Source organism: Diabrotica virgifera, chromosome 4 (assembly GCF_917563875.1).
Source record: "Diabrotica virgifera virgifera chromosome 4, PGI_DIABVI_V3a".
In the NCBI taxonomy this organism is placed as follows: Eukaryota; Metazoa; Arthropoda; class Insecta; order Coleoptera; family Chrysomelidae; genus Diabrotica; species Diabrotica virgifera.
Window position 1 is genome coordinate 45,256,613 of NC_065446.1, and position 15,321 is coordinate 45,271,933.

At 33.3% G+C, this 15,321-nt stretch overlaps 1 protein-coding gene across 1 annotated transcript in view; it reads left to right on the top strand.

The window, feature by feature from the left end:
• The window catches only part of LOC114327092 (UDP-glucose:glycoprotein glucosyltransferase), a 100,365-nt gene that overhangs the window by 35,353 nt on the left and 49,691 nt on the right, over positions 1-15,321 (top strand). Inside the window, exons 9-11 of the mRNA XM_028275592.1 lie at positions 4,330-4,642; positions 9,920-10,234; positions 12,120-12,319. Coding sequence (XP_028131393.1) covers positions 4,330-4,642; positions 9,920-10,234; positions 12,120-12,319 — 828 coding nt within the window. The remainder of the gene's footprint in view (positions 1-4,329; positions 4,643-9,919; positions 10,235-12,119; positions 12,320-15,321) is intronic.

A 15,321-nucleotide genomic window follows, 5' to 3' on the forward strand; every position in this document is an offset into this window, starting at 1 on the left:
ACAACAATAGCCAGATACATAAAAAAGAAAGGAATAACACCAGCTTTCAGAACTAACAACAACTTAAGCAAATATATTAAGAACAATAAAAGCCGAAAGAGAAAGCAACTACAGAGTGGTGTGTACAAACTAACTTGTGGTGACTGTCCGAAAACGTACATCGGTCAAACTGGCAGAACTTTTGACAAACGGATAGCAGAACACAAAAGGGCATTCAACAATAGAAAAACAGACACTTCTACATACGCACTTCACCTTCTAGATCATAATCATTCTTTCAATGAAGAGTTTCAAATTCTACATATTCAAAATAAAGGCCTTAAGCTATCTTTTTTAGAATCTATGGAAATTAATAAACTGAAAAATACAGATATAATTCTGAATGACCAACTCGAGACAAACAGCTCCCCACTCCTCAACCTCTTCAGTTGAAGACTTAAAAAGGCAAACACATTGTAAACTATATCACTTGAGAAAGGCACTCCGCCGAAACAGCTGTAGTCACTTAGTTATAATAAATTTTGTGGAAGTATAGAAAACAAACGTTTTCAGTGTTTTATTGTTAGATGAAATATCTTAAGTAAAATTTTTTTTAAAAATTTGTGGTTTTTAAAATTTTCGATAAAAAAAGAGCAATATAAATATTTTCTGCACGTTGGTTTATCATTGATAATGAAGGTTTAACAGGTATCTACAGCTATCATTGACAATGAAAATGGGATAATGAAATGATAATGAATTACCTCAATATCACCTCAAATTCATTGTGCGTGTTGCCAATACATGAAGTGATCCGATATTGAAGCAACTACCATATTATATTTGTAATAAGATAGAAATCTAGGGATTGCGCTGGCCATTGTAATACATCAATACCATCATTGATTAACGAGTTTAATACAATACGTGGGACATGTAGACGTCCTTCTTTTACAATTTTTTACAATTACGTCCGAAACATTTACAATTACGTACTTACCTGTTGCTTTTAAAAACTATTTAAAAAGTCACTACAATTATAATCTTGCTTTTTCTCTGCCCTCACAACAAAAAAACTAATATACACAACATTTGTTTACCCATAACCGACATATTGAACAATTATTGACAGGTCATTGTAATTACCCAATCAGAGCACGTTTAACGTTTCAGCTGCGCTCAGGACCAAGACTTTTGATGAATTCGCGCACATATAAATTTACTCCCATCGCGCCTAAAGAAGTATAACTTCAAAAAAGGTAAAAATGTTAGTACTTAACAGCACCAAAGATAATTGGGAAAAATTCGGAGATACTACAGAATCCTGAAGACGATAAGAACAAAAAAAAACATGAAATGTTAGCATTAAAGAGAAAAATGGAGATCTAACAGATGGATCGATCTGAAATTTTACCAGTTTTCCAGTTTTCGAAGCAACAAATTAATTTTATAACTTTTTGCAATCGCCATTTTACAGTTCTTTTTATGTTTTATATGATAAAGTTTAGTAATTTCACCTCTTCAAATTTTGTATGTATGTATGTATACACCGTTCTTAGGCGTCAACGCCCTTTGGTAGGGATTTATGGGGGAGTTTCACCGAGCCGCAAGCCCTTATCCCTTGCCGTACTGCTCCCTCATAGGTCGATCAGATGCCCCCATATTCCAGTCTAAGCGCCAGATTCACATTTAGAATTTTATACTGACGCGTTAGCCTTTTTGTTTTTCCGATGGCCCGAACGCACATACCTCACGGCGAAGTGAAGTGTGGGTCAGCCGCTAGTCGCACTGAGCTATCCAATCGATCAAATTTTGTATGGGAGCATAAAAAGGGAGCACTGGCAGAGTTTCTCAAAACAGATGGAACACAACTTCTACGGAACACAAAAAGAAGTATGGAGAATGATCAGAGGGCAAAGAAAGGAGATGAACGAATTAATAAAAGCGTTACACATTCAGAAGGAAACATGGGCAGACTACTTCCGATCTCTATTTGCTAAAGGCGACGATAATGAACCACCAAAACCTGAAGTTACAACAAACGAAGAAATAAACATCGAAGAGGGAGAGGTAAAGGAAGCATTAAGAAAATTAAAAGATAGAAAATCTCCAGGAGAGGACAGAATATCGAACGAACTCCTAAAGTACGGAGGACAAGATCTAACTAAACAACTATTAAAACTAATACAAAAAATAATAGAAGAAAACATAATACCACAAGAATGGAGATCAAGCATCCTAATACCTCTCTTCAAAAAAGGAGACAAATCGGACCCGGAGAATTACAGAGGAATTAACTAATTAAACACAACATTAAAATTAACAAACAAATTAAATGAAAATATAACATTAGCAGAAGAACAACAAGGTTTTAGGTCGGGAAGCTTATGCACTGACGCTATATTTATAATGAGGCAAGTTCAAGAGAAATCGTTGGAATACAACAAACGGGCATATTAATGTTTCGTGGACCTTAAGAAAGCATTTAACAGGGTCACATTAAAGGACGTTATCCATTTGTTATACTCGAGAGAGGTATACTCTAGGAATAATTTAAACGATCGAAAACATCTACCAGAACAACACAATAAAAGTAAAAGTGGAGGATGAATTAACTGACCCAATTGAAGCCGGTAATGCGATAAGACAGGGGGATTCCTTGAGTCCTTTATTGTTCAACCTGATCATGGACGAAATAATAAAAAAAGTAAGAACAAAAAGGATACCAAATGGGAGAAAAACAACTTAAGGGGGGAAATAGGTTTAGAGCTTTCAAAATTTCGAATTTTTGGAACTAGCATGAATCGATAGTATTACTATTCAAGAATTTGTTCTGAAAATTTCAAAGCAAAATTCGTAGTCCTTCCCAACTTATGAGAATTATACGGAGCGCGCTCGCGTAGAGCGCAATCTATGAGATTTTTTTCAAACGCGTTTTTCGCGAAACGACTTTTTTCGGTTTGCGTGACGTCTAGCTCAAAAAATAATGAACTAATTTTAAAAAAGCAAAGTGACTATTGTTCGTTATTAAATTGTCTTCGATGTGAACCTCCAATCGGACTAAAAAAGGGTTTTAAGGGCAAATAACTGAAAAAAAAAACGTTAAAAATTGATGTTTTTTTTTTCAAACTTGCGTAATTTTTCAAATTTTTTATTTTTTTTAGCCGATTTGAGGTTCAGATCGAAGAGAAACTTATAATAAACGTAAAAATTTTTGGATTTTTAATTTTAGGCGGTAATTATGACCTCTACATGTCACGCAAGCCGACATGTTCGTGCGACGAACGTCCACGCGTTGCGGCCTACAACTGCTCTATTTTTAAATATAATAACTTAAAAAAATTTGGACATATACTTTAAAATATGTATAAAATGATCCCAAAGTTGCAAAAAAAAATTTTTTTTCTCCCTAAAAAAAAATTCACAAAAAAAAATAAAAAGTCGGGCCCCTAAACCTATTTCCCCCCTTAAAATAATCTGCTATGCGGACGATGCAATACTAATCACTCAAAGTGAAGATGATTTACAACGTATGCTGCACGAATTCAACATAATCGCCAGAAAATTTAACATTTTAATTTCCTCCCAAAAGACAAAATGCATGGTTATAACAGCAGATCCAGTAAGATGTAAATTGGAGCTGGAAGGTCAGATAATAGAACAAGTATGGAGTTTAAATACCTAGGTATCACACTATCTAGCTACGGAAGGCTCGAAAAAGAAGTGGAGGATCACGTGAATAGAGCAAACAGAGCCGCAGGTTGCCTAAATGACACAATATGAAGAAATAAAAATATCGGAAAATAAATGAAAGGCAGAATTTACAAAACAGTCATCAGACCAATAATGACATACGCGGCAGAAACACGACCCGACACAGAGAGGATAAAAAGATTGCTCGAAAGAGCGGAGATGAAAACCCTTCGAAAAATCGATGGTAAGACTCTATGGGACAGAGCTAGAAGTACAGATATACGACGGAGATGCAAGGTGTATAACATTAATAACTGGGTAAGAAACAGAAGAATAGAATGGCCCACATAACCCGAATGACAACAAATAGGATAGTCAGGACAGCGAGAGACGGTTCCCCAATAGGAATACGATCAGTGGGAAGACCACGAAAACGATGGAACGACAACTTACTAGAGGCACGTTGAAAAATCAGACAGAGTAATGTCTGTACAAAAAGAAGAAGAAGAAAATTTGTATGGGTGCTAACTTCTTAGGTAGCATGTCCATTAGGGAATTAAAATTGACCCATTTTATTATTATTATTTTTAAGAGAATTATTGTTATCGATAATAAATAGCTAGATTGGTCATTTATGATGATTTATTTATATTCTAGGTTCTAATCATCGACCCAACTGATAAGTCCTCAGCTGAATTATTGAAATTAGTTGAGTCATTTGTAGTTCACACAGCTCCTATACGCGTCGGCCTAGTTTTTAATGTTACCGCAAAATCCGACGTTACTGGCCTGGAAGACGTCGGAGTAGCAATGCAGTGTGCCTTGAATTACATTACCCAGTCCAAAGATGCCGCTACAGCGCTTACTTTTGTTAGAACTTTATTAAAATCTGTAGAAGAAAAACTTACGGTAGAAGATATTAAAAAACAACTGCGTAAAGACTATGACGATGATCCTGTCGATATATTGGGTAAGTTTAGTATTTTAAGGAACATTATATTATATAAACGGTTGCAATTATTTTCAGTATCTGTTCCACCATTCTCCTACACGTGTTTCGAGGTTTAGTTCTCGTCAGGGAGACTTGTGAGAACCAGAGCTGAATGAAATGTCTGAATAAAATAAAAGATCATTCTTAAGATCGTCCAGTAGCTTCCAGTAAGCTTAGATTCGCAGTTTTACTTAAATTGACATCGATGAGACATAAGAATACAAAAATTAATCTTTTCTTTTGGTGCCTATTAGTTTCGAATGTTGGCGATTATTCAGGCTACAATTATTTTATTAACTGATGCATTAAATAGATTAGTTGTTGTTGTGGAGAACCATTTCCTCAGGTTCTTTAACCATGATATTCTTCTCCTCCCAATTCCTCGCATTCCGAATACTTTGCCTTGAAGGATTATGTGTCCGAGATATTCTAACTTTCTCCTTTTAATGGTACAGTAAAACCCCGATATAACGGACTAATGGGGGGGGGTGTCCGTTAAAGCCGAAAGTCCGTTATATAAAAATATGTTTAAAATAAATAAAAAAACTTCTTTTTTGAAAATATGTACACTGTATTTAAGTATAAATAAAAAACACAAACAAAATTCTATTTAATTATCTTCAGAAATTCGTCGTGAAGTGACGTTGTTTGATATTGTCCTTTTCATGAGCAATTTTCAGTGCGTAACAAATGATAGGAGAAAGGGTAAGTCCGTGATAATACACATTTATGACATTTATTCTAACATGACATTTTAGTTAAATCTGACAGTTGTCACATTTTATTTTCAATTTGGAATAAAAACAAATCAAATGTTTTTCTTGCATTTATAAAATGGTATTTTCTTTGATTTATATAGTCTTATAAATTATACAGATTATATTTGTAATATTATTATCTAATTAAAAAAAAATTATTTTTTTATTATGGCGCCATCTATCGACAACTAGAATAACTAGAATAAATGTTATAAATGACACCAACGAAATGTAATCACCGACGTGCCTTTTTTCTGTCACATACAATTTAATGCGTTAGAAAGAAATCGAAGAACTGTGACGCACTGAAAGATGATCATGAGAAAAAGAATATCAACACGCTTGCTTTCGGTAATCCTGCCTTGAAAAAGGAATCAAGTTTTGTTTACACTTTTGAAGTTTGCTGTTTTTTTTTTATAATCAACTCTCTAAAATTACGAAATTGCGTATAATACAGTTGAACTTCGTTGTCTGAATAATCAATAAATGTTATTAGATCGTTAAGATGCGATCTTACCTTTGAGAACTTCATTTTTTGCAGTGTTGTTTTGCCTTCTTTGCTATCTTCACACTTCCATCCTCATGCTTTAGGTTCATAACTTCATCTGCTATTTCACTTTCAGTCGTGATATTATACCCAGGGACACCTTCATCAACTTCTAGCCATTGTAAAATAAAACATCTCAGCTACCTACTTCTTCTCCGGCATTATTAGATATGTATTGTCTTACAGAAATCAGAAATTGCCAACCCTTCTAATCTTATGTCTGCATCTTGGCCAACAGACAATTTTTTTTACTAGATATTCGTTTGGTTTCCCAAATTATTCCCTGATCCATGGGTTGAATATGCGATGTTGTATTTTTGGCAAAAATATACAACTAAAGTTTCTAGGTAGGTGTAGCATTTGGGGTCCACGGGGACCCCGTTGGTATTCAATGTATCTTGGTATGTGACAGGTTTAAGCATGTAGTATCATATCAACAGGACGTTTTTAATTTTTTTTACATTTGACCAGATTTTTCGTCCGTTATATCCGAAGTCCGTTATACAGGGTGTCCCGAAAAGAATGGTCATAAATTATACCACAGATTCTTGGGTCAAAAATATGTTGATTGAACCTAACTTATCTTAGTACAAATGTACACATAAAAAAAGTTATAGCCCTTTGAAGTTACAAAATTTAAATCAATTTTTTTCAATATTTCGAAAACTATTAGAGATTTTTTATTGAAAATAGACTTCTTAACATCTTAACATCTTAACAAAAAATTATAGTGAAATTTGTGCACCCCATAAAAATTTTATGGGGGTTTTGTTCCATTAAACCCCCCTAAACTTTTGTGTATGTTCGTATTAAATTATTGTTAAAGTATTATTAGTTAAACACAGTGTTTTTAAAACTTTTTTGCCTCTTAGTACATTCTCGAAAAGCCAGTTTGTATCGAGATATTTTGAATATTTGTCAAATCCACTACCTATTTGTATATGGTTAAGTACGATTATAGAGACCTGGTAATAATATGAAAAATCTATAATTTACATTTTTATAATATGAAAATATACTAAGAGGCAAAAAAGTTTTTAAAACACTGTGTTTAACTAATGGTACCGCAATAATAGTTTAATTGGAACGTACACAAACATTTGAGGGGTTTAAAAGAACGAAACCCCCATACAATGTTTATGTAAACATATAAAAAAGAAGCCGCATCTCGATAAAACTGGTTTATCGAAAAAGACTAAGAGGCAAAAAAGTTTTAAAAATACGTTTTTAAAAAATTTAATTGGAACGTACACAAAAGTTTGGGAGGGATTTAAGGGAACAAAACCCCATAAAATTTTTATGGGGTGCACAAATTTCACTATAATTTTTTGTTAAGATGCTCCTTCCATAAAAATGCCACATGCCTATTTTCAATGAAAAATCTCTAATAGTTTTCGAAATATTGGAAAACATTGATTTTCATTTTGTAATTTTAAAGGGCTATAACTTTTTTTATGTGCACATTTGTACTAAGATAAGTTAGGTTCAATCAACATATTTTTGACCCCAGAATCTATGGTATAATTTATGACCATTCTTTTCGGGACACCCTGTATAGAGGTCCGTTATATCCAGGTTTTACTGTATATATCACCTTTCTTTCTTTCCCCATTCTTTGTAATACGGTCTCGTTGGTTATCTTGTCGGTCCATGATATCATTAGGATTCGCCTGTATAGCCAATCTCGAAGGCTTCAAGTTTTTTCTCCATCGCTTCAGTGAGTGTCCAGGATTCAATTTCGTAATATAATATTGAGAAGGTATAACATCGTAAGAGCCTTACTTTTATCTTCAGATTAGGTTGTGGCTTTTAAAGAGTTTGGCCATGTTATTGAATGCACTTCTAGCCTTTATTTTACATTTTATTTACCCCATTGTTCATTTACTATTGTTCCAAGATATCTATACTGGTGCTCAGTATATACTGGGTCCACTGGTGTATTCTTGATAAGCAGTTGGGCATCTCTAATTTTATTTTTGCTGATGACCATAAATTTAGTTTTTGATATATTTACTTGTAGTCCAAATCTCTCACTTACTTCATTTACTTTGTTTATTAGTTGCTATAAACTGTTCAAACTGTCTGTAAAAATAACGGTGTCGTCTGCATAGCGGTTGTTGTTTAGGCGTTCTCCATTTATAAGTATTCCATGTTCACAATTTTCCAAAGCTTCACTAAATATTTCCTCTGAATATAGGTTAAATAACATAGGTGAAAGTATACATCCTTGTCTAATGCCTCGTAGAATCTGGATTGCTTTCGTTGGTTTATCTCCAAGATTTGTTCTTATTGTGGTTGATTGGTTCCAGTATAAATTTTGTATTATACGGCGGTCTTTATCTCCCATTTGGGCTTTTGTTAGAACATCCATCATTTTTCGGTGTTGAACTGTATCAATTGCTTTTTGGTAGTCCACAAAGCAGGTGTAAATATCGCAAGTCATATCTCTGCATCTTTGAAATAATACCTGTAGACTAAACAGTGCATCTCTTGTACCTACGCCTTTCAAGAATCCAAATTGTGTGTCTTGTATTCTCTCTTCGCATAGCTTGTATATTCTAAAATGTATAATTTTAAGAAAAAGTTTTAATGTATGGCTCATTAGACTTATTAGCCTATATCCTCCGCACTTTTTTGCTCCCTGTTTCTTTGGTAACGTCATAAATTCTGAAACTAGCCAATCTTTTGGGATATTGCCTGTGTCATAGACATTCTTAAAGATTTTACATAGTGATCTTAAATATTCATCATCAAGAAGTTTAAGAAATTCAGATTGTACTCCGTCTGGTCCTGGAGCTCTTCCTTCTTATAGTGATATTATGGCTACTTTTATTTCTGCCACTAGTATAGGTGGTCCTGTTTTGGTAGGTATTGGGGACTGGTTCTCCCTCTCATAAAAAAAATAAATTTCGTACCTATGTAATGCTTCCAGGTATTATCGATACTCTCTTTGTCCACCATTATCTCTCCATTGTCATTAACAAGTTTACTTATTCTTCTGTTTTTACATTCTGTAATTTCCTTTACCTTCTTATGCACGTTGAAGTCGTCATATACTTTGTAGAATTTCGATATCTTGGCATTTTTTCTCCAGTTCTTGCTGTTTGGCTTCCCTGATCTTTCTCTGTATCTCTCGTTGTAATGTTTTATGCATGGAGTTATCGTTCTTGTTTTTCCTTCTTTCTTCTTCAGTTGCAGGATCTCTGCCTTTATCCATGTCTTATTCTTACCTTCTTCGTTCTTCATAAAATTGTCTTTAATTTCCTCTGTCGTTTTATTAAGGGATGCTATCGTATCTTCTGTGCTTTCCGTTATATTATCGATTTTTTTGAATTTTCTATTTAATGTTTTGCTGACTTTCTTTTACTTCGCTACATTTCAGTTTTCTCATGTCATGTTTTTTCAGTTTTTCCGCGAATTTTCTTTAACTAAGGGAGGTTTAAAACCTGGGAAGGTTTTAACACTGTTGAAAATATTTCGATATCTTTTGTTAACAAGCATATAGTCTATCTAATTTCTGATAACGTCATCTCAGTTGTCTCTAGGTGATTTCCACATAGGCGTCTAGGTGGTAGTTTGTAAAATGTGTTTAGCACGATTAAGTCATGCTTAGCTGCAAAGATACTTATTGTTTCTCCGCGTTGATTTCTCTCTCCTAATCCATGTGGACCAATATGTGGCCCTTCTTTTCCGTTAATTAATAATAAAATTAAAGTCACCAGGCTTCGGGGTTGAACTGCGTCGTTTTTCTCCACACCTAGCTTTCGACATCCTCTCTTAGGGTTCTCAGAAGTCTGAGACCCCAGATCTCTTCACTGCACTGTTCACTGATCAGACAGTAATGCAGTGAACACTATCCCTATCGTCATCAAAAATTTTCTTAAGAAGGTTGGTCCTTGAAATGTGTCAGTTTATAAGCATATTGTTTTCTAATTTTTATTTTATCTATAGGTGAAGATTCAGTCTATGATTTTGGTCGTCAACTCTCTGCCGACTTTATTGAACGGGTGGGTCTTAAAGTGTTCCCTCAAGCTCTACTTAACGGAGTACCATTTCCTCAAGAACAAGTTAATGTCGATGATTTCGAAGAAACAATCCTTCAAGAAGTTATGACACAAACACATTCATTCCAAAAAAGCGTATATAGAGGAAAACTCTCAGATTCGGATGACGTCTTCGACTATATCATGAATCAACCTAAGGTTATGCCAAGGCTGAATGATAGAATTTTGAATAAAGATAGATCTATCCACTTGGACATGACAGGTAAGTAACCTTTACTTATTTGTTTCGACTTTAATTATTTTTCTTATCTACATAACAAAAATATAACAAAATTTCACAAAAAGTGCTAAGTGAAGTAATCGTATTTTTCCTAATTTTTCTCAAACATTTTTTAGATGATATTTTATATACCCATGCCAGTCAATGAGAGCAAAAACAGGATATTACTTCCGAATTTTATCCTACTGCATGGATTTTAATGAACTTTTGGGAATTGCCTCTACTTTTCTCCTAATTCAAAGTCTACCCTATGCCAATGTGCGCTTTTATCTTGGGGGGTGGTTCCCACCCCTTTTCGGGAGTGGAAAATTTTTTGGTCAAAATAACCACGGAAGTGGCGAGAGAACCTAATTCTAAGCAAAAACTTCTCTATATATTTTTTTAATCAATACTTTTTGAGTTGTCGTGGTTGAAAAGTTGCCATTTTCATTGAAAAATGTCATATTTTTCGGACAGTTTTTTGCGAATACCTTAAAAATTATGCACCTAACGAAAAAACTATGTAAAACATTTTTGTAGCTTATGAAAAATCAAAGAGGTTCGTTTCTTCATAAATCTTCTAGTTGTAATACAAAAAGAGATATGATAGGTGAAAATAGATTGTTTTGGTGCATGCTCAAATCGGTGTGTTCAACTTAAAATAACAGAGAAATTGTCGATTTTATGGGTATAATGCTGCAAATATGTTTTGTAGTGCTTGAAAAGACCTTTAAAACAAGCACTGTTAAATGTCGATTACATTCAATCTAAGCGAGATATGGTGCAAAAGATGACTAATTTATTTTAAGATAAAAAAATGCGAAGTATATGTAATCCCTCATACCGGATTTAAATGCATCGTTTTACTTCTACAATATCTTTTACTATAGTGTTATTTATATGTTCAAAAAGTTGGACGGGTTTAAAATGCCTGGTTTTTGTAAAAAAATGAGATCAAATTATAGAGCACATTTTTAGATTTTCTTAAAAATCTTCTTTTTCGCCATGTAATTCGTATATAATAAAGTGATACAGTAATGAAAGAAGAAACAATTGTTTTGTACTTACATATTTTTGTCGTATCTTAGATATCATTTTCGAGTTACATGTAGAAAAAGGAATATTTTTGAGAAAATTTAAAAATGCGCTCTACAATTTGATCCTATTTTTTTTGTTAAAAACCATTCATTTTAAACCCGTCCAACTTTTTGAACATAGAAATAACACTATAATAAAAGGTATTGTAGAAGGAAAACGATGCATTTAAATTCTGGTGGATAAGAGGTTAAATATATTTCTCATTTTTCCTTAAATTTTTTTTTCTCCATATCTCGCTTAGTTTGAGTGTATTCGACATTTAACAGTGCTCGTTTTAAAGGTCTGTTCAAGTACTACAAAAGGTATTGGTAGCATTATACCCCTAAAACCATTTCTGTTTATAATATTAAGTATAACTAGAAGATTTATGAAGAAATTAATCTCTTTGATTTTTCATGAGCTACAAAAATGTTTTATATATTTTTTTTTTCGTTAGATGCATAATTTTTAAAGTATTTCCAAATAAACCGTCCGAAAAGGTCATTTTTAGTATTGAGTTTTCAAAAGAAATTATAGAACAGTTTTTGCTTAGAATCATGTTCATTAACCACTTCCGTGGTTATTTTGACTAAAAAATTTTCCACCCCCGAGAATGGGTGAGAACCACAACCAAGATAAGAGTGCCATAAGATATAGGATAGGCTTGTGTTTCTTGAGCTATTCCCTACTTACATTGAAAATATCAAGTAAATTGATGCAGTAGCATGGAATTCGGAGCCAAATACCCTCACTAACTGAACTAATACTAAGATTTATTGAAGAAAATTTCTACACCATTTTACATTTTTAGGTACAGCAAGTAGTATAAACAACTTGGAAAGTTTATTAAAACTTAACACCAGAGATATGACCGCCACTGCCATAGAAAACGTAAGATACTTCTCGGCACCCAAAAAATCAGGCCAATATCATTCAATGACGTACTGGATAATTGGAGACTTAAACTGTAAGAAATCCAGAACATTACTCTTGGACGCTTTAAATCATTTGGTGAGTTATTATTTGGACCCTATTTTATATTCATTCATGAAAATGTTAAGAACTCGAGCTGAACTGAAAAAATACTGTTGTAAGAATATATTAAAAGGATATGCTTAACAACGGATTTTTACAGCTGTCAGTTGTCCTTGTCCCAATTTCCATTCTTTTCTATTGAAGTCCTCAATCATCCTACCAAGTTTCTTGCTTCATCTCTCCAACTTTGACGTGGTCGACTTTTTTTCTTCGTTCTGGAGGTATCCATTTCAATATTTATTGGGGTTTTCTGCCCCACGAACTACCTGGGACCATTAATCCCAAGTACCTGCTGCCCCATCGCCGAGAAAGTTGGGGATTAAGTCTTAATGACCGGAAATTACAAATTTGATTATATTTGAAAGTAAGAATATAAATATTTTCAGTTATTCACTTCGGTTGCAAGTATTACGGTATAGTGTCCGGTTTTTTCCGTTAGTGTTTAACTTTTAAATGGCGAATCTAACGACTATGTTTATAGTCAAAGGGGAGAACTTTTATTAATAATTAATGAATATAAATATTCAAAGGCCCATGACTCCAAAGATGGAAAAGTTAGATGGCGATGCATCAAAAAAGGGTGTCAACAAAAATTGTACACAAAGGAAGGCGATGAAAATTACGTTATTCTTGAAAATGCATCGGTGGAGCATAATCATGCTCCAGATATCCACGTTGACCGGCAAATTTTTAGCAATTCTACAAAGAGGAAAGCTGTAGAAGATATATGTGAAAGACCTTTAAAGATTGTCCACAAGGAATTGAGGAAGGAAAATTTCAGCAATTTACCGCTGACGACGAAAGACACTTCTTGCATTCGAAGAAATATCTATGCTGCAAGACGAAAATCCACACCATCATTTCCCAAGTCACAGGAAGAAGTTCTACAAGTGTTAGTGAACTTAAATTTAAAAACAAATACAGGTGAAAACTTTTTATTATATACGAAAAATAATTCCGCAATTTTTAGTTGTTTCACAAATCTTTACTTTTTGTGTAATGTAGATTCTTTGTATGTAGACGGAACTTTTCAATACTGTTCTAAATATTTGTGTCAGATGTTTACTATACATGGCTACAAAAATGGTTTTTATGTTCCTCTAGTATTTTATTTGTTACCAAATAAATCACAGCAATCGTACAAAAGTACTTTTGATACATTAATAACAATATGTACAGATTTGAATTTAAATTTCAAACCGAAGCGAATAATTTCTGATTTTGAAATAGCAATTCAAAATGCAGCCAAAGTAGTGTGGCCCGAAATTATTATTTTTTGTTGCAAATTTCATTTAACACAAAAGTGGTACCGAAAAATTCAAAATTTAGGATTGTCCTCGAAATATAAAAATCAAACTGTTATTGGAAAATATTTAAAATTGTTTTTCGCCATTCCTTATTTAGATCCAAATGATGTTGGTGACTTTTTTTCTGATGAACTTTTTAATATTATGCCAGAAGATGACAGAGTTTTGCAATTTTGTGATTACCTAGTTGATAATTATTTAACGGAAGATTCAACATTTCCACCTTACATGTGGGCTTCAAATTCATCATCTCTTATATTTACTACAAACGCAATCAAAACATTACTAAATTAGACTTCATTAAGTCAGTTTGCAATTATTATGCAGCTAACTTTTAAAATCTAAAATATAGTGTTCACTCTTACTTATTTTAATCACTAATCAGACATTAGAATTAAGCATTGTTGTTTAACTGTAGTTTTTGTTATTGTATATAATAGATTTATAAATAAACTTTATTCGATTATATTGTTATAGTTTCATTATTTAATCATTTAAAATTTTCGCTTATGCTTTGGGAATTGGTTTCCTTTTTGAATACAATAAAGTATAATAAAAACTATATATGTTCAGAAAAATATTATCTAAGTACCTAGATAGCGTGGGGCAGTTCGTAGTCGCTTTTAATCCTACTATTAAACTAAACCCATTAATATCTAGGTACCGTGGGGGAGTTCGTAGTCGCCCCTCTTGACATGGTCAAACCAAGATAATTATTTTCTTTCAATATCGTCTTGTATATTTCTGCCCATATCGATTTCTTTTCTTATATGCTTATTTCGAATTCTCTCTAATTTTAATTTTCGAGAACTCCTCCGTTTACAATCTATGTTTACAATAATTGGTTGAATAGATGTTTGATTGCCTCCAATAAATGTGTAAAATGTGAAAAATCAAGTATGTGGTGAATCATTGTGAACCTTGGGTTAATATAGCTGCTAATATATAGGGCTAATGACAGCTGCTGCCCTATGCCATATTGTCTGCGTTAGGATTTGGTACTCTCCTACCTACTAGGCTGTTCAATAAGTTTTGCGGTTCGATACGAGAGGGCCTTAATACTAGCCTAATTTTATTTTGTTTTGTTGGTACACTTTTCATATGCATGTGTGTGAAGTTTCATTTCTGTCAATTCATTCTTCGTTTACAAGCCATTTAGTATTGACGTATCACGTATCGTGCAGTGATTGCATTTTTATTTTTGGAAGGTTTAAATGCAAAGGAAGTTAATGAACGAATGTTGAAAGTGTATAAGGAATCTTTGCCTTCAATTAGTACAGTAAAAAGATCGATTTCTGAATTTAAACGTGGTCGTACAAACCCTGAAAACGATCCACGTCAAGGCCGTCCAAAAACAGCAACAACACCAGAAATTGTAAAAAAAAATCCAGGAGGATATGGTATTGGAAAATCGTCGAGTGATTGAAAGAAAGTTAGTAGAAGCCCTAGGCATCTCATTGGGCAGTGTAAGCAATATTTTAACTGAACTATTGGATTTCAGAAAGCTTTGTAAAAAATGGGTGCCGCATTCGCTAACAACGGAATAAAAACACATTCGAATGCGCCTTTCTCAGACATTTAAAGCGTTTTTAGAAGGATAAAGTAGATTTTGGGCATGGATTCATCACTAGGGATGAGACTTGGGTATATGTATTACCATAATCCTGAATC